A 24,680-nucleotide genomic window follows, 5' to 3' on the forward strand; every position below is an offset into this window, starting at 1 on the left:
AGCTAATAGGTCAAATAAGCTCTTCCTAAACCATCTCAAGGCCTGGGAGTCTGATAGTTCAAACTCTGCCAAAAGACATGAGCTCATCCTATAGGCAGAGCATGTAAGGACCTATTTGTCATTGAAATTACTTTTAACTTTAACTTTGAGAACACTTCTAACTAAAGATAACAGCTTCAATGCTTGACACTTGTTGTTTAGCCAAAACCAATTTTCTGTTTTCAAAACAATTCATTATTCTGGACTGCACTTTTTTTATACTCACCAATTAAATGGAAAATCTATCTTTCATAAAAGTTAGGAATTATGTCCAATGAAAATCCGACATTTTAATGGTTTTCCACAGATTAAAATTGTAGAGTTCTCAATAAACCCTGATTTACTGATGTTGGTTGTAAAATGGTTATTGCTGTTAATAAAGACTGTAAATCTTAACAGGTTATATTTGCCTTGGACAATAAAACTTGCCATAAAGGCTTAGTGTCTAAGGCTAATTCTGTTCACATCAAGGTAAACAGCCTACTCAAAATAATTCAATGTCTTTGGGAATTAGGGTGCCCAAAGCTGAACAATTGACAGATTCTAGCCTTGGGCAGTACTATGCTGGGCTCTTTTTGAATTTGACCTCACCAAGGAGACAAGCCTGGCACTCCAAGGAAATACTACTCAGGAAAAGAAAATTTTTTAGAAGAAGTGGTTTGACTGAGAGGTGAGTTTCCTCTTTCAATACTCAGCACCAAATCACTGCTTCGACTACAAACTGGGCAACAATTTCGAATGTCTATTACACAATGGATATTTCCCAAAGGCAACCATGATTTGTCTTCTACATAGTGAAGTCTGAGAACAATGAAATGAATCTGAGCTCTTTTCACATCTCTCCCTACCGAAATACCAAAGTGGAGATTGAGAAGTATGGCTTGCAGAAATTCCTTTTTTTTTTATTCTTAGGCAATGGGGTTAAGTGACCTGCCCAGGGTCACACAGCTAGTAAGTGTTATATGTCTGAGGTCAGATTTGAACTCAGGTCCTCCTGACTCCAGGGCTGGTGCTCTATCCACTGTGCTGCCCCTGGTTTGTAGAAATTCTAAAGAAATTTCTATGTGTATATTATTTTGAAGGTCTTTATTGATTTTTTTGTTTTTTCACATCATCATAGTTTCCCCTGGTATATCTCACCCCCTTCAAGGTAGTCATCTCAAATAACAAGTAACATTTTTTAACAACAAATTAAAAAATTAAAGAGAAAAAATAATATAATTGATCAATACATTACAAAAAATCTAAAATATGTGCAATGTGCCATACATTTCAACCTCCCATCATTGCAAAGGGGTGAGGTGGTCTTCTCATTTTTTATCTTTTGATTTATGCTTTTTTATGTAATTTTATATTTTTTTGATTTTTGTTTTAGGTGGTTGTTCTTTCCATTTACACTGTTGTAGCCATTATGCATATTATTTTCTTGGCTCTGCTTATTTCAATCTCTAGCAGTTCATGTAGCTTCTTCTATCCTTTTCTGTGCTTATCAAATTCATATTTCTTACAGAACAATAATTTTCAATCTACCGCAATTTGTTTAACCATTCCCCAATATTTAGGCACCTACTTTCTTTCCACTTTTTTAGTCTCCTAAATACTGCTTTTAATATTTTGATGTATATGGGAACTTTCTTCTTATCAATGGTCTTACTCTTGCACACATAATATATATATATATATATACGCACATATTTGTTGCTGTTGTTGTTATGTTATTTGTATGTATGTGTTGTCTCCTCTGAGAGAATGTAAGCTCTATGAGGGCACATACTGATTTTCCCCTTTCTTTTTTATCTCTACAACCAAACACAATTCCTGGAACAAAATGGGTACTGAATAAATGCTTTTTGATTGATTGATTGAAATTGAAATTGAGCCTATCTTTCAGTAGATACATTAGAAGACCACCCAAAAATGATCTTAGAAGAATAGTGAGGAGCTATGACCTGGAAATATACTATAGATTTAGAACTGGAAAGGACCTCAGAGGTTATCTAGACCAAACAGCACATTTTACAGATGCAGAAACTGAGATAATTAAGGGAAAGTGACTTACTTAAGGTTACATAGTTAATTAATGACAGGACCTAGGACTTCTGACTCCAGAGGACTAATTTAACACTCTTTCCACTGCACCATGCTAGTTCCTCTATACTACTAATATCCAGTTCCATTTCAATACCTTGATTCTTGTTTGATGCTTTTTATTTTAAGTCAAATGGTTAGTATTGGTTGATAAGGGTCAACATTCTTATTAAAATGTTTATATGTCATAATCCATCAAAGACTACTACAGGAAAATTTGACTGAATTGAACTATTAACTAAAAGAATTAAAAGTATTGGATTTCAACTGCATTTGGAATGAATATGAGATAAGATTTTTTAAATAGGTTTTTAAAAATCAACACCTTAGATAAAGGCATACAAGGTTTTCCTATTCATTTTCTTGTTCAGATATTTGGTGAGGCAGGCGAGGTTAAGTGTACTTTACCCTGGTTAGTAGTAGTAGTAGTCGTAGTAGTAGTAGTAGTCATAGTAGTAGCAGTAGTAGTAGTCGTAGTACTACTACTACGACTATTACTACTACACGACTACTACTACTATCATCACCACCATCTGGCATTAATATAGGACTTTAAAGTTTGTCAAAATGCTTGACATATACTATCTCACTTGATTTTCATGACTCCTCTGTGAGATTATTATCCCCATTTTGCCCAAGGTATCATCTAGTGTTTGAGGCAGGATTTGAACTCAGGTCTTCTTGACTCCTAGATCAGCACTCTATATAGTACACCACTGAGCTCTCTGAAATCTTGTATTAATTTCTGGCCAATATATTTTACGAAGGATATTGACAAGCTGGAGCACATCCAGACGAGGGAAATTGAGATGATGAGAGGATGAGGATAGGAGGCTGTATTAAATGAGAATTAGAGGAAGGAAGTGGGAGAGGGTTAGCTTGTAGAAGACTAGGGTATTGGTTACTCATTGGTATGTAAAAGGATATCATGATTACAAGTGAATAGACTTACTCTGCTTGACCCCAGAGCAGAACTAGGACCAATGAGTGAAAGTTATAAGGAAGTGAATTTTGGCTTCTTATAAGAAAAAAAAAGTGCCCTAATAATTAGAGCCATCCAAAAGTTGAATGGGTACTTAAGAAAATAGTGAATTCCTCATTACTAGAAAGTCTTTAAGCAGAAGCTGGATATCCAGTTGTCAAGGATGCTATAGAAGAAAATTTTTGTTGCTGTTAAGTCATTTTTCAGTTGTGTGCAGTAATTCACGACCCCATTTGGGGTTTTCTTGGCAAAGATATTGGAGTGGTTTGCCATTTCTTTCTCTAGCTCATTTGACAGTTAAGGAAACTTGAGGTAAATAGGGTTAAATGACTTGCCCATAGTCACACAGCTAAAAAGTGTCTGAGGCCAGATTTGAACTCAGGAAGATGAAAGCCCAGCACTCTCTTCACTGTGCCACAGAGGTATTGAGAGGAAAAAATGACCTCTGGGACCCTTCAGCCCTGATATTCTATGATCCTATGATTCTTAATAACAATTCACTAGAGAAAAGTTATGTGAAGTGGCCAAGTACTAAGTCAATGGACCTCACATATAAATAATTAATCTAATTTGGTTCAGTCAAACCAGAGAGGATGTCTAATAGTCCAGATAAACTTTGCATTGAGGAGACTGACAATGAGGACCTTTGCAGAAAGCCACATTTGCTTAAGATGTATAATATTGTAATAGAAACCTAATGGACTTGAAAGAAAGGAAAATGTTGAACTGGTTAAATACTAGTAATTAAGTGCCAGTAAATTACTTCTTGGAAAACATTCCTGAGAAGAATTACTATTGTAACAATGACAGGGGGAAAAATGAGGTTAACATGAGTTGTTTAAAAAGTGAACATTGGGAGCCTAAATGCCCTGATCATTAACAGCAGTTCATAAGTGAAGATCATGGACACATTGACTTTTGTCATGTCTATAGCCATAATGTTTTATTTATTTACTCCAGAATGAGAGGCAGAGGACATGCATTTCTTAGGTTGTTTTTGTTTTTTTTTAAATTTTCTATGTCTAGCCTGTGTTGTGTTTTCAAAAGACAAGTTAGTAGTGAAGTTAAATTTGCGTTTTTCCATGGAGAAGGTCACAAATCTGTTGCATGAAAAGATTACTGGATTTGGTCTCTAAAGACCTAGATTTCAAATCCAGTTCTGCCTCCTGTTACCTGTGGGACTCACGACACATCATTGAATCTCTCTTGGTCAAATGATAGGAGCAGATTTAATGTTGTCTAATATCTCTTATTCTTCAAAATTTCCAGATCCTAAGGCATAGAGATCTGATTTTAAGATATTGGAAATGTTACCTGTTTTCTTATATTTGCCTTTCTTTCCTTCCTTCCTTCCTTTTTTATCATTCATTTTTGCTTTGTTTGGGGAAAAAGTATAAATCTAAGACAAATTCATCAAAATAAGTCTCATTTTTTCCCCAGGCACTATTACTTTAATGTAGAAGCATTCTTGCTTTTTTCCATGTTGCTCCCCACTCCTGGAATACCTCCCCAATCTATTCTTTAGCACCAATCCAATTTCTACCCATCTCAGGTGCCTTCTCCATAATGTTTACTCCCATGGCTTCAATGATCATATCCATGTCAATGACTCCAAAATCTATTTATTTCTATCCCCCAACTCTCCCCAAAAACTTTAGTACTATATTTCTAGGCTTTTTTATTCCTTGATAGCTCCAAATGAACATTCTTCTAGGACCTTTAACTCAAAATATCACAAACTGGATTCTTTTTCTTTCCTCCTTCTCCAAAGTTGGATTTTACCCCAAATCTATCTATTTCATTGTTTGTGCTACCATTCCCTCAGTTTCCCAAGATGGTTAATTTCAAATCAGCTGATATTTTTGCCCCCCTTTCAATGTCCACATTTCTTCACAACAAGTTTTACGATTTACAATTTATTCCCTCCCTTCCCACTCTCACTATAACCATCCTAGCTCAGGAATACATTTTTTTTTCTCATCTAGAGTATAATAACTTTTAACTGGTTGGCTTCTCTCCAGTATAAAACCCTTTCTCTAATACATCCTTGTGCAACTGCCTAAGTAATCTTCCTAATGAACCATTCTGATCATGTCAATTCTTTAATTTGAAAGCTTTAGTGTCATTGCCTTCTCCATTGTCAATAAAATAGGATAAACCCTCGCTCCAGACATTCAAGGCCCTCTACAATCTGAATTCAAATACGCTTTCAAGACTTAACCTCATACTGATCTTCTTCATGCCCTCTATATTCAAGGCAAACTGGGTTGCTATCTTGCTTTCATCCTGTCCTGTCTCTTTTCTGAACTTTTGTTCACCCTACCTCCCATTCCTGATACTGACTCCCCATAATATTATTTATTACTATCCATATTTATAGATCAAAAGTCAAGTACAAACTCTTTCATAAAGTTTTCCCTTATAGGTCTTGTCTGAACTGAAAATGATCAATTCATTCTAGAATTTCTCCAGGTATCTTGCATCTGCCCCCTTCTCTCTGCTATCACCCTTAACACATCATGATTGGACTATTTCAATAGCCTGCTATTTGTTGAGTCTGTCTGCTATAAGTCTCTCCCTACTCTAATCCATCCTCCATTCAGCTGCCAAAGTGATTTTCATGAAGCACTGGCTCCCTATCACCATTAGGATCAAATACAAAATCCTGCTTGGTCTTCAAAGCCATTCATAAGCTTTCCAGTCTTCTTACACTTTACTCTCTGCTATGTACTCTTCGATCCAGTGACATTGGACTTCTTACTGTTTCATGAATGAGCCACTCCAAGTCTGGGCATTTTCTTGGGCTGTCCACCATCCTTGGAATGATTTCCCTCCTCATCTCCCTCTCCTGGTTGGCCTGGTTTCCTTCAAATAACAACTAAAATCCTTTGTTTTACAGGAAGCCTTCCCCACCCCTTTGTCAATTATTTCCTATTTATCCTGTATACATCTTGCTTGTACATATTAGTTGGTTTGTTGTCTCCTCTGTTAGATTGTGAGCTTCCTGGAGGCAAATCCTGTTTTTTTTTAACCTCTTTTTGTATCCCTAGCACTTAGCACAGTGCCTGCTCACAGTAGGTGCTTAATAAATGCTTATGGATGGACTGAAAGACTGGATCTTTCCTTTGTACTTATTTTACTCTACTTCATATCACAGTTATTAGTGTTCAAATTACTCTTCCATCACTACCCATGTTAGACTGTAAGTTACTTGAAGATAGAAACTGTGACATTTTTATATTTTCCCTCAGTATCTAGCACATTGCCTTGCACCTAGGAAGTAGATATGTAATACATTATTTTTGAATTAAATTAAATGGAAGTCTTCAATGACAATTCAAAGGCACAATGATTTTCTATTCTAGGATTTCATTTGATTTGATGCAATGCAGAATACTATGATAAGTGCTGGGGAAAGTGACTTTTTTTTTTTTGGTGACCCAGCTCAAATGTTCCCTTCTGCATTAAACTTTTCCATATTCCCTTAGCTATCAGTACATCCTCATCAAAATTGCCTTCTGTATAGTTTGTTTATACTTATATAAATAAATAAAGCCCCCCTCAATAAAGCATATGCTTCCTGAGGGCAGGTCTGTTTGCTTTTGTCTTGGTACACTCAGTGCTTAGTACAGTGTCTAGTACAAAGCAGACATTTAACAAATTCTTGTTTGTTGACTGAGTAGTGAAGCTTATATTCTAGTAGGTGTACATGACATCCACAGAAATAACTGCCATAAAAATAATACCAAAGTGCCTACGAGAGGTGCAAAGTAATATTTGAGGTCCAAGGAAGGTGGTAAAGGTAGAAGGACTTGGTGGGGGCAGGGGGAAATTGACAGGTTTTTGAACAGAAAATCTACATTCCCAGATCTCAATATAAAGAACTGTTAGTACTGGTTTCCTTTGGCCAAAATGCTTTGAGATCATTCATTCTGATATTTCATGTTATTGTTTTGGTAGTCCACTCTGTGTGTATGTGCGTGCGTATGTGTGTGTGTATGTGTGTGTATGCACATGCACACGACAACACACACACGTACACACACACACACACACACACACACACACACACACACACACACACCTGATTCTAAGTACCTGGAAGTTAGGGCTACCCTATCTGTAGTTCTTCTTTTAAATAATCCTTTCATGGGAGAGTTTTGACTCCTCTTACTATGGTCATCTTTTGCAGGCCTGAAACAGTGTGGGTCATATGGTAGGCACAGAACAAATCCTGTCTGAATGAATGCATAGTCATATCCGTAGGCACAGATGCTTATCCCCTGTCTTGCTTTCCTCTGCTTGATCTGATTTGAATCCTAGTATTTTTCTTAATTCTTTTGATTCCCTGATTCAGCAGAAATAGAATATGAAATGAATTGTCTTATTCCTCTTAGCAGGACTTAAAATAACCATAGATAAAGGTTGATATCCAACCTATTGATAGACAAGTATATAGGACATACTTGACATCAGTTTTGAAGGCCGTACGTGGTGGTTCCATATCGTTCATGGAGAAAGGCTGAAAGTTGGTCCAGCTATGATAATACCAGGACCATTTTACCTATTAGGGTGTATTTGACTTTGATCTTAAAATCCTGTGACAATGTGATATCTTTCCAAAGCAATAAAGCAGGTTTACATATTCATTTCCAGCTGTTCCCCCTTCCCCTCCAGTAGGGTCATATTAAAAGTTGGAATTGAGAGAATTTCCAGTAAAAACTTTAGAACCACAGATTAGAAAGCACCTCAAAAGATGTCTAGTCCAACTTTTACCTCAGCCGGAACTCCCTCTGCAGTATCTCCAGAAGTGACCATCTAGTGTCTGGCTAACGACTCCCAAGTTCATTCATTCATTCTTTCTTTCTTTCTTTCTTTCTTTCGTTCTTTCTTTCTTTCTTTCTCTCTCTCTTTCTTTCTTTCTTCCTTCCTTCCTTCTTTTCTTCCTTCCTTCCTTTTCTTTCTTTCTCTCTCTTTCTTTCTCTTTCTTTCTTTCTTTCTTTCTTTCTTTCTTTCTTTCTTTCTTTCTTCCTTCCTTCCTTCCTTCCTTCCTTCCTTCCTTCCTTCCTTCCTTCCTTCCTTCCTTTCTTTCTTTCTTTCTTTCTCAGTCAAAGACAAGATTTATTAGAACATCCATCATATTGGGTAGACTCTTAAGGAGTTTGAACATTAGTAAGCTATTGGCTAGATCATAAGAATCTGAGCAGTGACTAGATTTTAAGAATCTGAGCACCTTATAGAGACAAGATGGACCTACAGAAAAACTATGGGAGGGATCTAGGAGTGGCCAAGTAGTCTGAGGGGTCTGTGAGGTATTAGAATGTCAGAGACCTGGACCACAGTAGGGAGGTAAGACAATGGAAGGCTAGGATAGTTAAGGGTAACAGAATTGGGACATCAAGCATAGCTACAATGAAAGGCCAGTTGATGTGATTATAGCCTTAGGGGAACTTTTCTGGGGTTGAGGACCCCCCAGTTAGACAGCATTCATTGACACCAAAGGCAGTTCTTTTACTTTCAGATAACTCTACTGTTAGGGAGTTTTCTCTTATATCAACCCATATTCTGACTTTCTACAATTTCTACCCACTTCTCTTGACATTGCCCTTGGGGCAAAACAAAACAAGCTTAATCCCACATTCACTTTGTAGCTTGTTGTTGTTGTTGTTGTTGTTTTTTGTTTGTTTTCTTTTGTTTGTTTGTTTGGTGAGGCGATTGGGGTTAAATGACTTGCCTAGGGTCACACAGCTAATAAGTGTCAAGTGTCTGGTTTGAGGCCGGATTTGAACTCAGGTCCTCCTGACTCCAGGCCCAGTGCTCTCTTCACTGCATCACCTAGCTGCCCCACACTCTGTAGCTTGTTAAATATTTCAAAGCTGCATTTAGGTCCCTACTATAAGTAGTGTTTCCTTTAGGTTACAACAGTACCAATCCCTCCAACTGAGATTCAGGTAGTATGGTCCAATTATCTTCATCATTCTGGTAGCTTTCCTCTAGATACACTCCAGTTTATTAATGGCCTTCCTAAAATGCAGTGTCTGGAATAGAAAACAATACCCCAGATGTGCTCTGATCAGGGCAAAGGACAATGGGATGATAACCTCCCTTATTCTGTGCACTATATTTTTATTAAATGTAGTAGAAAAGGGCAATTTCTGGATAAACTTAATGAAGGCAAAGAAGCTATTTTTCTTTCCTATGTCTCCATACACAGTTTAGCAGCAATAAACAGTCTTTTATATCCTGAATTACACAGAAGTAAAAACAGTCTGGGAGGCCTACAAATAAGGAACTGCAGTACTGTAATTCAGCAGTAATGTTACACCAGCATGAATCAAGCGTTCCCAATCCTGCTGAGACAGCACTCGTTTTAATGTTGCTTTGAAACACACCATACTATCCTGATTCATTTAGCAGCAAATGTGGGCTGCCTTTGTCAGTTGGGACTCTCCCCTCCCTCCAAACAGAGATGAACAAACCTATTCTTTCAAAACCCTGATGCGATCCCAAGATTCTAATGGCCTTAAATCCTATCTACTTTCTTAGAAACACCACTTTGAATCATGCTTATTGCTTTTACTTAACTGTGGGCAGTATGAATGTGCAGTAAAACTGTGGGGGATCCACGCATCACCCACTCATCTACCGGAATGTACCCATCTTGGCCTCACAGGGTAGTGAAGAGACACACAGAGCAGGCACCTGCCCAAGGTAGCCCACAAATACATCCAGGTGGGATGGTTCAATTTTGCTTTACTTCTTCAGTTTTCTTTTCTTCTTCTCCCCCTGCCTTTCCCTTTCCCCATAAGTACACACACACACACACACACACACACACACACACGCACACACACACACACACACAACTTTGATGGAGGCATTTCTAGGTAAGCTCAGCCAGTCTTCTCGTCCTGTGATGCCCTGAAACATCTGAACATCTCCCCTGGGTAAAGGACATTAGCAGATCTGCTCTAGTGGAAGGTCATGGAGTTTGGAAGGTGTATGTCTCAGCAGTGCCATCGCTGTAGAGGATTAATACACGCTGTCCTAGACTAGCAGCTGCATAGATAACATTCCTTTCCAACCCAAATCCACTTGGTTGTATCAGCTAAGCTTCCAGAGAAAACATCCAACATTCCGAGCTGAACATCTGATAATCCCCTGCTGTGGTGAATTTTTGATTTAAATATAACTGAGTCTCTCTTGGCTCTGGCTTAGCAGAGTTGGAACTCTTCTTTTAATTGTTGCTTAAGTATTGGCTTGGAGATTTGGCTGCCTATCCTCTCAATAGATTCTCCCTATAGATGTGTTTATTAATTGTGTGCAATAGAAATCATTTTGGCTGGCCTTCCAACACAATGGACTTTGCTAGTTGGAAGTAATGGTTGAAAACTCTATTTCTATGGAGAGAGAATGCCTGGCTCTTAATGCAACACTATTGTACTATTGAGGAACCAACTATCAGGGACAGTGGGAGGTTTAGAGTGGTGACTCTTGAACTTGGCATTCAAAGCCCTCCATAGTGTGCTGCCAAATTGCCTGTCCAACCTACCTCACCTCATGCTACTCCTTCTTGTATTCTATGATCCAAACTGGGCATTTCTCTGTCCCTTATTTTTTTTTTTTTGCAATGTTTCTGCCCTCTTCCATTTCTTCTATGAACCTTTGTTCATGCCATCCCTTATACCTAGACAGAATTCCTCTCATCTTTTCCTTCTATCAAAGCTCATCTCAGATTCCATCTCAATGACTCCTTACTTCTACTCCAGGTAAAAATGGTTCCTCCCTCCTGAAATTTCTCACATTACTTTGGCTCTTCTGAACTTATTTCACTTACTCTCTCATGTGCTGTTTGATTGTTTATCCTTCCCCCATGGGAATGTAAGCCACCTGAGAGGAGCACCTATGACCACCCCATTATCACATTGATTAATCAATACCATTGCTAAGAGATAATAAAGCATATCTACTTCCCTCTTCTCTCTTCCTCTTTCAACTCATAATGTCTTACAGCTCTATCCTCTACAACACCTCTTCCATCTGTCCCCTTCTTTTAACTCACACAATTATGTGATGCTAATTCGCCCTTCATTGGCTCTGGCCCAGAATATTGTAATAGTCTTTTGACTGATGTACTACTTGCTTCCAGTCTCTTCTCACCCTGATTCACCTGCCCCACAGCTGCCAGACTAAAAGCATTAGGGTGACCATTCCTCTTTCTGCCTCCCTCTCTCTGTCTCTATCTGTCTGTCTGTGTGTCTGTCTGTCTCTCTCTCTCTCTCTCTATCTATCTAACTCTCTCTCACACACACACATATGCACATACCAGAAGAAACTTCAGTGAGTGGCTTCTACTTGCCTCTAGGATGTCAATCAATCAATAAGCATTGGTTAAGCATTATGTTCCAGATCCTGCTCAAGGAGCTAAGGATATCAGTATAAAGAATGAAACACTTCTTACTCCTGCTGAACTTATATTCCAAGAGTAGAGACAAGTATATATAAACATACATTCAGCATATATATATAAAGTGAATAAACACAAAAATATACAAAGTAGTAAAATATAACATAATTTAGGAGGGATGAAACTAGCATTTGGGATGGATGGATCAGGAGAGGCTTCATGTAGAAGGTAGTCTTTGTTTGTTTTTGTTTTTGTTTTTGTTTTTTTTAGGCAGTTGAGGTTAAGTGACTTGCCCAGGGTCACACAGCTAGTAAGTGTCAAGTGTTTGGTCTGAGGCTGGATTTGAACTCAGGTTCTCCTGACTTTAGAGCTGGTGTTCTATCCACAGTGCCACCTAGCTGCCCTGAAGGTAGTCTTAGAGAGACTCTATGAGGAGAAGGTAAGGAGAGAATACATTGCAGGACATTCTGGGACAACCATTGCAAAGGCATGGAGACAGGAAATAGAGTATCATGTGTGAGGAACAGAAAGAAAGTCAATTTGACTAGATTTGTTTTTTGTTGTTGTTGAGTCATTTCAGTAGTGTCTGACTCTCCATGACCCCATTTGGGGTTTTCTTGGCAAAAATACTCTAGATCACTTTACAGATGAGGAAACTGAGGCAAACAGGATTAAGTGACTTGTCCAGGGTCACCCAGCTAGTAAATTTCTGAGGCCTTATTTGAACTCAGGTCCTACTGATTCCAGGGCCAGTTCTCTATCCAATGTGCCACCTAGCTACCCCTTGGCTAGATTACGAAGTGCAAAAGTACAGACTACTGCGGGGGGTGAAGCCAAGATGGCAGAGTAAAAACAATGACTTCTCCCCCAAACCCCTCCAAATACTTGTAAAAAATGGCTCTAAACAAATACTAGAGCAGCAGAACCAACAAAAAGAAAGAGTGAAACAAATTTCTAGTTCGATACAACCTGGATGGTTGATTGGAAAGGTCTATTGCACCAGGCCGGGAGAGGAGCACAGTTCAGCATGGGCCACATAGGCAAAAACCAGGCCTCAGCAAACCTGGAGCAGTCCTCAAAGGACTGAATCAAGGGGACCTGTGGTGGTTTCCAGACTTCTCAACTCCAAACGCCAAAGAAAAGTTAGAAGGTCAGTAGGAAAAGTCTGTCTGACCACAATGAGAGAGGACCTTGGTCTGGCCCCAGTCCTGGCACGGCCCTGGGGCAGCAGCTGATTCCAGTGCTCTTGTACCATAGACAAAGTGGTAATCCAGTGGCTGATCAGAGGAGAATTGCTGGAATCTCTTTGCTGGTGCTGAGGCAGGATTCTCTTGCTTTGCCTTTGCTTGGATCTAGGTCACAGTTCTGGGTGGTGATCCTGGGGTGAGGAGTAGCGCTGGTGTGTTAGAGTTTGTAGTGTCAGTGGAGAGGAAATCCTCCTCACAGTTCCAAGGCAGAAAAGAGTGCTTGTGGTCACTCATAGACCATAGCATAGGCCAGGAAAGGAGTAAACACCTCAACCTTGATCATATCACCTTGGAAGAACTGAAAAATTACAGGTCCCTAGAAGTATCTCTGAAAATAGCTGCACAAAGCCCCTGAAGCTTGGGACAATACATTCTCCACATTGGAAGCAGACCCTATCTTAACAAAGAGTTTAAAACTTAAGGAATTGACTGGGATCATGAACAAACAGCTCAAAAAAGTCAGATCATAGATTCTTTGATGACAAAGAAGATCAAAACATACAACCAGAAGAAGACAACAAAGTCAAAGCTCCTATATCCAAAGCCTCCAAGAAAAATATGAATCAGTCCTAGGCCATGGAAGAGCTCAAAAAAGATTTTGAGAAGCAAATAAGAGAAGTAGAGGAAAAACTGGGAAGAGAAATGAGAGTGATGCAAGAAAATCATGCAAAACAAGTCAACAGCCTGCTAAAGGAGACCCAAAAAAGTACTGAAGAAAGTAACACCTTAAAAATATCCTAACCTAAATGACAAAAGAGATCCAAAAAGCCAATGAGGAGAAGAATGCCTTAAAAAGCAAAATTGGCCAAATGGGAAAGGAAGTCCAAAAGCTCACTGAAGAAAATTCTTCCTTAACAATTAGAATGGAGCAAATGGAAGCTAATGACTTCATGAGAAACCAAGAAACTATTAAGCAAAACCAAAAGAATGAAAAAAATAGAAGACAATGTGAAATATCTCATTGGAGGAAAAAAAAACTGACCTGGAAAATAGATACCGAAAAATAAAATAAGGGGTGAGACAGTATTGTACTGGGAGAAAGAAAAAGGGAGAGGTAGAATGGGGTAGTTATCTCACGTAAAACAGACAAGAAAAAGCTTTTACAGTGGAGGGGAAGTGGGGGAAGGTGAGAGGGAATGAGTGAATCTTATTCTCATTGTATTTGGCTTAAGGAAGGAATACCAAACACACTCAATTGGGTATGGAAATCTATCTTAACATAGAGGGAAATAGGAAGGAAGGGGATAAGAGGAGGGGGGGTGATAGAAGGAAGGGCAGATTAAGGGAAGGGGTATTTAGAATGCACGCCATCTTGGAGTGGGGAGAGGGGATAGATGAGGAGAAAATTTGGAACTCAAAATCTTGTGGAAGTGAATGTTGAAAACTAAAAATAAATAAATTAAAAGTACAGACTACTAAAATAATGAAGTACAGAGCACTCTGGTGTAATCCCTAAGCCCTAGCCCCAAAGAGTCCCAAAGTGAGACTGACCAATGAAAGTCCTGAAGCAGGGACTGTTGAAGGTTAGAACTCTATATTGTCTCACCAATTCTTCCCTGCCCCTAATATAACCAATAAGGAGAAATTCTCATACTAATGGTTTTTGGGATAGGGGTTACATTGAATAATATGCGTCCTACTGGTTGTTTTGAGATGATTTTTCATGACTTTCCTTCATACATTATGTATTCCAAACAAACTGGCCATTCTTAGTCATTTCATCTTCATTCTCTAGTTCTTTTGCTCATATCTAGAATTCTACCTCAACTTTTTTTATAATCCCCAGCACCTTTCAATACTCAGTTGAGGTGCCATTTCCCTCCATACAAAGTGTACACACACATATACACCCATATATCTTTATACTTATATCCTTCTATCTAACTACATCTTTAGATAATGCCCCCTCAAGTAGTTACTCCTCATTTATTGTGAAAATGTTTCATGTGAATTTATCTGGGTTTATGTTATATTCCCTCAGTAAATTGTATGGCGTCTGAGGGTCGGTCCTGCTTCATTTGTGTTTTTGTATACCCAGCTCCTAGAACAAAGCCTGTCATATAGTAAGTTAAAATTATTTTCCTATTGATCCACTTATTCTCTTTCTAATATTTAGTTTTGGACTCATCATACTCCTCATCTGAATTGTATATTTAAGATTTATTTAACATGACTAACCATGTCACACCTTTGCTCAAAATCCTTCAATGACTCTCCAATGCAGTGAGGATAAAAGACAAACTCCTTATCTTGGCATTTAAGGCCCTCTACAATCTCACTCCCATCTATCTTTTAAGCCTAATTTCATATTACTTACCTTTAATAACTTTATAGGGCAGGGAAATTGGTCTACATGCTATTGCCCAAATTCAGTTTTCCCTTCCCCGCTTCAATGTCTTTCTTTTCTATGCTTAGAATGTCATCTTTCATCATCTATTTTTCCTGGAATTGATAGTTTCCCTCAAGAGATCAGGTAAAGCTTTTAGCATGAAGCCTTCTCTGATTTCCCATGATGGTTTTTGTATATATCTCCCACCCCCCTGCCCCAGCAGAATGTAAGCTCCTTTGGGCAGGAACTGCTTAGTCTGAGCCTTTGTAATCTCAATGCCTTGCACATAATAGGAATTTTATTAAGGTTTGTTGAATTGAAGAGAATTATTGGAAGAAGTACTCAAGTTGATAACATTATGGATCTATTTAAGATTGTAGATTATGGAGATGAATAGTAGGGAATAATATGACAGCAAATGTACAGTACAGTATCTCAGAATCACATAGCATCATGAGATTTGGAGCAGCAAGAGACACCAGTCAGCAGGTATAGCAGGTAGGTGGTTTAGTCATTAGAATATTAGATTTCAAGTCAGTAAGTCCTGAGTTCAAACCCTGACCCAGGCACTTACTGGTTTTGTGATGCTGGCCAAGAAACTTAAGCTTGGTCAATCTGCTTTCTCATCTGTAAAATGAGAGACTTGAAAGTATCTACATCTAAGAATTGTTGTGAGGACCAAATGAGATAATATGTGCTTAGCACCTTAAACCTTAAAGCACTATCAGGGGTGCAGAACCATGGACTTATGGACACATATGGCCCTCTAGGACCCTTTGACTTCACAAAAAGTTTGGATTCAGTCAAAGGGCCACACCTGAGGACCTAGGGGGCACACGTGGCCTCGAGGCCACAGATTTTCCTCCCTTAATAAATGCTGCCTATTGATCAACCCCTTTACTTTGCAGATTAGGTAATTGAAACCCAAAATGTTGAATTGACTTGCCAGAAGCAGAATTGGGGTACCTTTGAAGGGAAGGGTACAAACATTCATTGTATGTTCACTGTATGTAAGGTCCTGTGCTAAGTGCTTTACAAATATCATCTTGCTAGATCCTCAAAACAATCCTGTGAGGCAGATGCTGCTATTATCCTTATTTTAACAGTTGAGGAAACTGAGACAGGCATAGGTTAAGTGACTTGTCCAGAGTTACAAAGCTAGTAAGTATCAGAGACCAAATGAGAACTTGGGTCTTCTTAACTGTAAACCTTCTGCTGTATTTACTGTGCTACCTAGCTACCCCATGTTCCAGAAACTGCACATCTAGTGCTCTCTCTACTATACTGGGTGCTTCTGCTATATCCATCATAAAAGAAAGGTGCCTATTTACTTCTATATCCAACACACAACTGTTTTTCAACTAACCTAGGAAGGAATACTATATTTATACTCGATCAAGAGCAAAGATTAGTTATTTGCAACTGTATTTCTTTAAAAAAAATATGAAATAAGCCTGTTCCTTCATTGGTTTTAAATTTCATATCACATACATATAATGTTCAATTTTGTTTATTTCCCATTTGCTTCATTTCTCTGAGTTCCCTGGGCTTTAGATGATGTCTGCCCCAGCAGGCTCACAGTTTAAATATGCATATATATATGTTTTCTTCTTTTACAACTTCCTCATTTTCTTCCTTTGCCCTTTCGTTTGCAAGATACCACAGCAATACAAGCAGAGATGAGAGCAATGAACAACTTCTGTTTGCTACTAATCTTTTCTCTCTGTTTATTTAGAATTAAATAACTGTCTTGTAGACAACTCCTGGCTTACAATATTAAAAGAATATAATTCATCTGGATAACGCTACACTAGGACCTACCATACGAAAACTAATTGCAACTCTGCTAGGTAACTATAACAATCTCTTACTCTTTGAATAATCATAGCATTCCCTATACCACAGCAACCCCTGAACTGTTGATTTAAAGATCTAAAGCATCACTATGGTAATAATTGCCCAACTGTATGTTAACTTACACATATTCAGCCATTTATGCTAAACCACTGAGAACTTGCTGTAATTCTTTCATCTGGCTTAAATGACTACCCACTGAAGGAGGTAGTGAAAGTATTAATATTACCATGTTTCAGATAAGAAAAATGACAATCAGGCAGTTGAATGACTTGGCCAAGGTCATAGTAAGTACTATATTATTTGCACTGATTATATCCCTACAGTATAATGGAGGATCTAGAGAGCATCATCATCATCATCATCATCATCATCATCATCATCATAGCAACGACAACAACAATGAGTATTTGTATAGTGCTTTAAGTTTTGCTAAATCCTTTAAAAATATCTCATTTGATCTTCATGACAATCTTGGCATATATATGCTATTTAAGATACATATAAAAGATAGGGAAACTGAGGCTAGATGAAGTTAAATGACGTGGCCGGGGTCACACAGCTCGTAAGTGTCTGAGGTCAAATTTGAACTCAGAACTTCTGGATTCCAGGTCTAGCACATTATCCATTGAGCCATCTAGCTGCCTCATACAAGAACATTTAAGAAATGTCATTGCCTTTAATAACACTGTATTTCAAAATCTCTGCTCCGTAGCAAAGGAAGCAGGTTAGATAGATGGTAACATAATACTACCACGGAAATCAGAAATGGCTTCTCCATTTCCTTCAAGGAAACAACTAAGCTAATCCTCTCACATGATTTTTCCTATCCTTGATACTTTTTAGATAATGATCACAAACCGATAGTTTGTATGAACTGAAAAAAAACAAACAGTAATGCCCCCTTCTTTTGAAGTTACTTAGCTAGTTAGATCCTGAAAGCAAAGTTATAGAATCAATACTCAAGACTCTTCAAGTGTAGGGTTTTGTGGCAAGGCAATAGATATGACACATTAAAGGCAAACATTCTTTTTCTAATTTTTCTTATTTTTCATATCTGAGTATTTATTCAGCATCTAGAATATTTAGTTCCCCATGGCACATACACCTGTAAAGTCAACTGATCTCACCCACTGGACTCAGGTAGATCTGAAGACACTTGAGTCAAATTCAAGATTCATCTTACCTCTGCAGCAGGGACACCCTCCGGTGGGCGACAATGTAGGACAATCATCCCTTCAATAGGCACCTCCCTTCCCTGGGGATCTTGCTCAAAATTTTTCCGTAAATCTGCAAAGAGTCCAGCAAACTGGTCAGATATCTCAGGAAGTCAACCTTGTATACATTTGCTCAAAATATAATAAAGCAAAATACAGAATTGCTTTAAATATTATGAGTTAGTTTTTAATCCCTGCCTCCCTCTTTCCAGCTCTTTCAACTTTTATGAGAGTTAAAAAAAAAAAGCGACTGGCAAAGAAAAACTAAGATTTCATTGGTCTATAAGTTCATACTAGTATTATCTACATAGCATATAACATAAAACCTGTCCTAATGAATCCATGGCAAATACGTAGCTACAACAAGTTTTCAGAAAAAATATAATATATTTTATCATTATTAACTAAAGAATACATTATTATTCTGCAATTTGTGCTGTTCTCTCAGGCCTCCAGGGGCTTTAGAAAATGGTAATAGAATGAGATTACCTATTAGCCTTTTTATTTGTAACCAGGGAGAAGGGGAGGCATTCAACGACAAAAACAACAACAAAAATCTATAACCTATCCAACCAAACATACAATTAAAAAATACAATGCCCTCCAGTCCAAAAGAAATGCTCTGCACTGGTGTGGTGCCCGTCACTTGGGGCTCAAGGCACTTTACAAACAAGTCGCGCCATTAGCCTTTGACGCATGGAGGACTGGAGCATGGTGAGGTTAATTGGCTTGCCACTGGTCTCAGAGAGCATCATTGCCAGCACTGGGAACAAAATCTGAGATTCCTGATTTCCAATCTCTGATTGCTAACCAGCAGAGTCTTCCTGTTTTGGCAAAGAGTACACACACACACACACACACACTTTCTCTCTCTCTCTCTCTCTTTTCAGGAGTCTTGTTGGCGTGGCTACCGTGTCATCATGTACTATATTATTTTTTAAAGGGGTTTTGGCCTTTTCTGCTATTGAGAGACCAGAAGAACATTTTGCTAATTTCATAGCACATTTACAATTCTAGCTGTCAACTGAACTATATGGAATACTGAAGTCCAGGAAGGTTATTTACAATGCTTTCCCAAGTAAAATATGTTATTTTTTGTCTCCCTACTCTCTCTGATGATGCATTTTTTTGTTTGAATTGAGTATTTCAAATTATAAACTGTGGATTTATTAATGTAAGATTCTTCATTGTTTAATAACATGACAGAAAATCCCTGGAAAGCAGCAGAGACCTTACATGTTACTTTTTTTAAAAATAAATTTTATAGATATATTAAACTTTATTTTTAACCAATCAAAAATTCAGAGGTTTTTTTTTTTTTAAGTACAGCAATCTATGCATTCTCCTGCTTCAGATTTTTTCTTCTTCTACATGTTTCTTTCTCCCACAGGTAAGCAACGTCCTTTTTTAGAGCAATATTTATGAAGTTATTCATTAGTTCATATGATGTAAAAGATCACCAAAAGACTGATATTACTAGCACACAGGTAGTGAGATCCATCTTCTCATTTTCTCCCCTTTCCTTTGAATTCTAAAGAATAGCTTTCTGCTATTCAGGGATCCATAAATTGCCACAGTCCTTTAAACTTATGATTCAGTTACTGGCTTGCAGTGCAGTGGAAGGCCACACAGAGACTGATGTAATAATAGGGACTGTGAGTGAGCACTTGTATGAAATACTCAGCTTTTTCTGCAAACATTAGATGTGGAAATTCTCATCTGCTACTCCCCTGGGGGTATCTTACTCAAGTCAAAAAGCCATGCTCTAGATTACACTAATGGGTTATTCATCAGGAAGAGACAAACAAGGATCTACTGGAAAGTGATAGTTACTCTTACCCATGAGGTGTTAAGAGAGTCTGCTAATGGAAAGTTATTTATTTGAACTGACTGTTCCATTTCCCAGGGGAAATCTCATTCAACACTATTAACATGGTCACTCTGGATAATACTAAAGTACTTTCAGTCCAACACAGGAAACCAATGGTTAGAATCACCATGCACATACTTTCAGCTTGGAGTAAGGAAATGGAGCCCAGTCATAATGCTAGATTATTTCAAAACTTGATGTCTTATTTGGACTCTCCATTCCACACCAAACTGAATAGGAAGCCATGGAAGAAAAAAAATAAGATTTCATCTGAATTATCATATGCCAACTTCCAAACTTACCGTGTCTTATACAAAATTAAATAAAAAGGGCCTATCAAAAACTTCAGCGGGTCCTACAACTACCTATTGTGTTTCTGGACATAGTAAAGATTATCATGAACGCATTCTCATTAACCTCATTTATATAACACCCAATTTTGTAAAACATTAAAAGACAACATTTCTTTTTTTTGGAGGGGGAGGGAAGATGTACCAGACTTATGATTCTAATAGTGTAGGAAACTTAGAATTGTAAATTGGAAGAGCCACTCTTTTGAAACTTACAATCTTAGAAAGATGCCTGAGGGCATTCAGGAAGATAAATGACTTGTCCTTGGCCTCCAGACTCTAAGGCTTGTCTTCCATTCCTTATACTAACTCTTTCAAATAACATTCAAGATAATTGGAAAGTGGAACAACAACCTCTTAGTACGCACCTCCGTAAGGGATTGAGAAGAGCTGCTTTTTTTTGTTTAGAATGTCAACACCTCTCTTTTTGTCTCTTTCTCACTCCTGTTCTACCCACATCTGATTTCCTTAACTAGTTCTTCATAGTGAGGAAAAGATGGAGTAAAATGAATCTCCAACAGCTGAGGACATGGTAAAGAAAGAGACTTTGATAAAATATAAATCACATAATCGATACTTGGAGAAATCAGTAGTGGCTAATAAGTAGAAACTTTGATGCCATGTCAGGTCAGAACATGGGGCAGCAGAGTCCTCTTTCTAAGGCTGTTTGGTCTAGCTCTCATTTTCCTTTCATGCTACTATGTTAGAAAAGTCATTGTAGCACAAAAAAAAATCAATAAAAATTTAATTCAGAATAATAGTCCTTTGTTGCTCAGCAACACCAGGGAGTTATCAGTTCATTCAATGTTATGGGAGTTAATGCAATGATATAAAAATAATTTACTCATTCAAACCAAATCAGCCAATGAAAAATTATAGTCATTTTTATAGTCAAAGTTAGAGTAATTTGTTAAGACTGCAGGGAGATGACACAATTTCCTATGAGTTGTTGAAGCACATTGGCATTGAAATCATCAGTTGAACTTGTCCATCTCATTTTTGCCTCACAGACCAACAAAATTACATTTCCCTCAATGAAAAGAGATTTGCAGATTAGCTAAATAAATCAGATCATCTTAAAGTAATGTGGAGAGGTCTTCAAAATACAGAAGAAATTATTTCAACAAAATTGGTGTCCATATTTACAAGTTGTAATGAATTGCTGAGTAGAAGCTAGGTGGCACAGTAGATAGAGTGCCATGTCTGGAGTTGGGAAGACTCATAACTTCATGAGTTCAAATCTGACCTTAGAAACTTACTAGCTGTTTGACCCTGGGCAAGTCACTTAACCTTTTCCTTGCCTCAGTTTCCCCATCTGTCAAATGAGCTGAAGAAGGAAATGGCAAATCCCTCCAGTATCTTTGCTGAGAAAACCCCAAATGGGGTCATGAAGATTTGGACACAACTTAAATGATTGAACAACAATGAATTGCAGAGCTACAATAACCACTTTGAGACAATAGGGTGCCATAGAATGTGCTGGATTTGGGATTACATGGCCTAGGTTCAGTTCTCAGCTCTATTACTACGTGTGTGACCTTGGGCACAACCTCTTGGCTCTTTTCTTCATTTTTAAAATGAAGGAGTTAGATTATATGATGTGGTTGCAGCAATAGCCTAAGGCCACAGCCCATGTACACCAAGCTAGCTGTTCCTTAAAAGATGCTGAAAAAATCTTTGACTCATTACTGGCTCGAGGCTCAAACCACTGACATAGTTTTCTGGTATCCTAAGTAAAAAATGAAAGAAAAGAAAACTAAAAACAAAACCTGACACAGAGGCAAGGAAGCTGCACCCCACCAATGATGTATCCCTGCCAAATAATCTTTCCAGTACAATGGCTAAATGAAATTCTTTTAACTACCTTGCCAAGTTGTGAGAATCAAATGATATTGTACACACACACACATGCATATATGTGTGTGTATACCACTTTGCAAACCTTAAAGTGCTATACAAATGTTGGCTATTATTTTTATTAAAATATCTTCATCTTCAAATATCTGAAGTGCTTTAATATGGAAATTAGATTACCCTCATTTCATGAGATTTTGAAAAGACTTTGAAAAGAAGACCTTGGGTCAAATGATGAATGTGTCAAAATTATAGGGGAGGTAGAGCTTTACTTATATAAGGAAGGACATTTGGGAGATTTAAGCTGACTAAAAATGGAAAAGGATGCTTGCATGGAAATGGAAGTATTTAAATAGAGACTAGGTGATCGACTCACCTCCCTGTCAAGAATTTTTCAAGAGGCATTGATTGGACTATTGGGTGAAGGGTTATTATAGATTACTCTCACAGTTCTTTCCATTTTGGTTTTCATTTCTAATTGTTAATTTAATGTAATACACACACAAATATACACACGTATGTATGTATGTGTGTTTGCATGTATATATTGCAGTTCTTAATGAAGTCCTACTTTTATGTCTCTCTGGTGTACAGGGGTAGTGCTGGATTCCCAAAGTCTATCTATACAACCCAAGTTTAGGGAGTCCTAGTATCCTAGGAAGGTTTTAAATACAGACCCAGCGGTGGGATATAATCTAAGGACCTGTGCAGCTTTATGTGGAGAAGCTCAGATCAAGATAGTTAACCAGCAGGTGACTAATTTTTCACCTCAGTAACTTCTGAAGCTGTGTGCTAAGGAGGGTGGTTGCAGGAGTTGGGGGAGAATTGCAATCTATATCAATGAAAGAATCATGCACATCAGTGAAATTACATATCTTCTGAAGTATAGAAGTATATGGAAATATTTTCCAGGTAATAAATTCTCCAAAAAAGTATTTTTTTTAAATATTAGTTTCTATATACTGAATGAAGTACTCAAAATTTCAGCAAAACAACAGATCTCAAAAAAGATCATAACAATGCATGACAATTTATTTAGGAAACTCTTGTCCTCTTCTTCATAATTCATTCTCTAAAGTAAAAAAAAAATGGAAAACAGATAATCTGCAATTTTACAGTCTGATTCCAACCCTTTCCCTATTTGGTTGTCTACTTCTTCCCTCACCACCACCCATCCTCCAAAAGCAAATACTCTGCTCCTTGGTGAAGTATTATTGTTCTGGTCATTTTCTTACTGAGTTTTTGTTTTGTTTTGTTCTTTTAGGCTCATGGCGCATGAATAACAAACTCATTACAAATGAAAGTATGATCCATGCAAGAAGTAGCAGACATGTCCCATTTCAATGAGTACTTCATGTCATTTCTGAAATAAGTGAGACAGCATGGCACAGTTGAATCAGTGTTAGGATATGAGCTGCGGACTTCTACCTCTGACATTCACTAGCTATTTGACTGACCATAGGAAAGTCAGCCAATCTTTATAAGTTTATGATCCTCATCTATAATTGGGTTAACAAATACAGATTTTACCTACTTTGCACAGTGGTTTGGAGGGCTGAATAAGAGAACACACACATATAAGTATGTATCTATATACATGCATGTACATATATGAGTATAAATACATGTGTTTGCAAACTTTAAAGTGATAAGTATGTATCTATTATGTGTAGTATGGAACATGGCACCTAGGTGATACAAGGTATAGAGAACTGACTTGTATAAGAAGGACCTCAGAATCCTATATTGAATATTTACTAGCTATCTGACCTTGCACAAGTAACTTATCCTTTCTCAGCCTCAGTTTCCTCATCTGTAAAATAGGGATAATAATACCACCTGCCTCACAGGGTGGTTGTGAGAATCAACTGAAATAAAGGTAGCCTCATCTTTCTGAGTTAAATCTGTCCTCAGATACCTATGTGACCCTACGCAAGTCATTTAACCCTGTTTGTCTAACTTTCCTCAACTGTAAAATGCACTGGAGAAAGAAATGACAAACTATTCCGGTATATTTGCCAAAAAAATCCCAAATGCGCTCACAAAGAATCAGACACAAGTAAAAACAAGTGAATGACCATAAATATAAAGAAAGGGCTTTGCAAATCGTAAGCATGCTAGCTATTACAGCATGATATAGTAATGGGAAGAACATAAGTCTCACGATCAAAATACCAGAGGTTAAGGTCTGGCTTTAATAATTAATAGCTATGTAGCCTTGATTAAGTTACTTCATTTATCTTAGGATCAGTTTCCTCATCTGTAAAATGGAAATGATGATACTTACAAAGCACACCTCATTGAGTTCTTGTGAGTAAATTAAATCATAAACTTTAACATATAATAAGAGCCATGTGAGCATCATCATTATCCCCTTGCCATTGCCTAGGGTGAGCCAATAAAGACAAGGAAAGTGAAACAGAACAGTAAGATTTTTTGTCAT

At 37.7% G+C, this 24,680-nt stretch overlaps 1 protein-coding gene across 1 annotated transcript in view; it reads right to left on the minus strand.

Moving 5' to 3' along the window:
* The window catches only part of UNC5D (unc-5 netrin receptor D), a 349,386-nt gene that overhangs the window by 276,705 nt on the left and 48,001 nt on the right, over positions 1-24,680 (minus strand). Inside the window, exon 3 of the mRNA XM_027865284.1 lies at positions 18,133-18,236. Coding sequence (XP_027721085.1) covers positions 18,133-18,236 — 104 coding nt within the window. The remainder of the gene's footprint in view (positions 1-18,132; positions 18,237-24,680) is intronic.

This window comes from Vombatus ursinus, unplaced genomic scaffold (assembly GCF_900497805.2).
Source record: "Vombatus ursinus unplaced genomic scaffold, bare-nosed wombat genome assembly UNPS02014778.1, whole genome shotgun sequence".
Classification (NCBI taxonomy): domain Eukaryota; kingdom Metazoa; phylum Chordata; class Mammalia; order Diprotodontia; family Vombatidae; genus Vombatus; species Vombatus ursinus.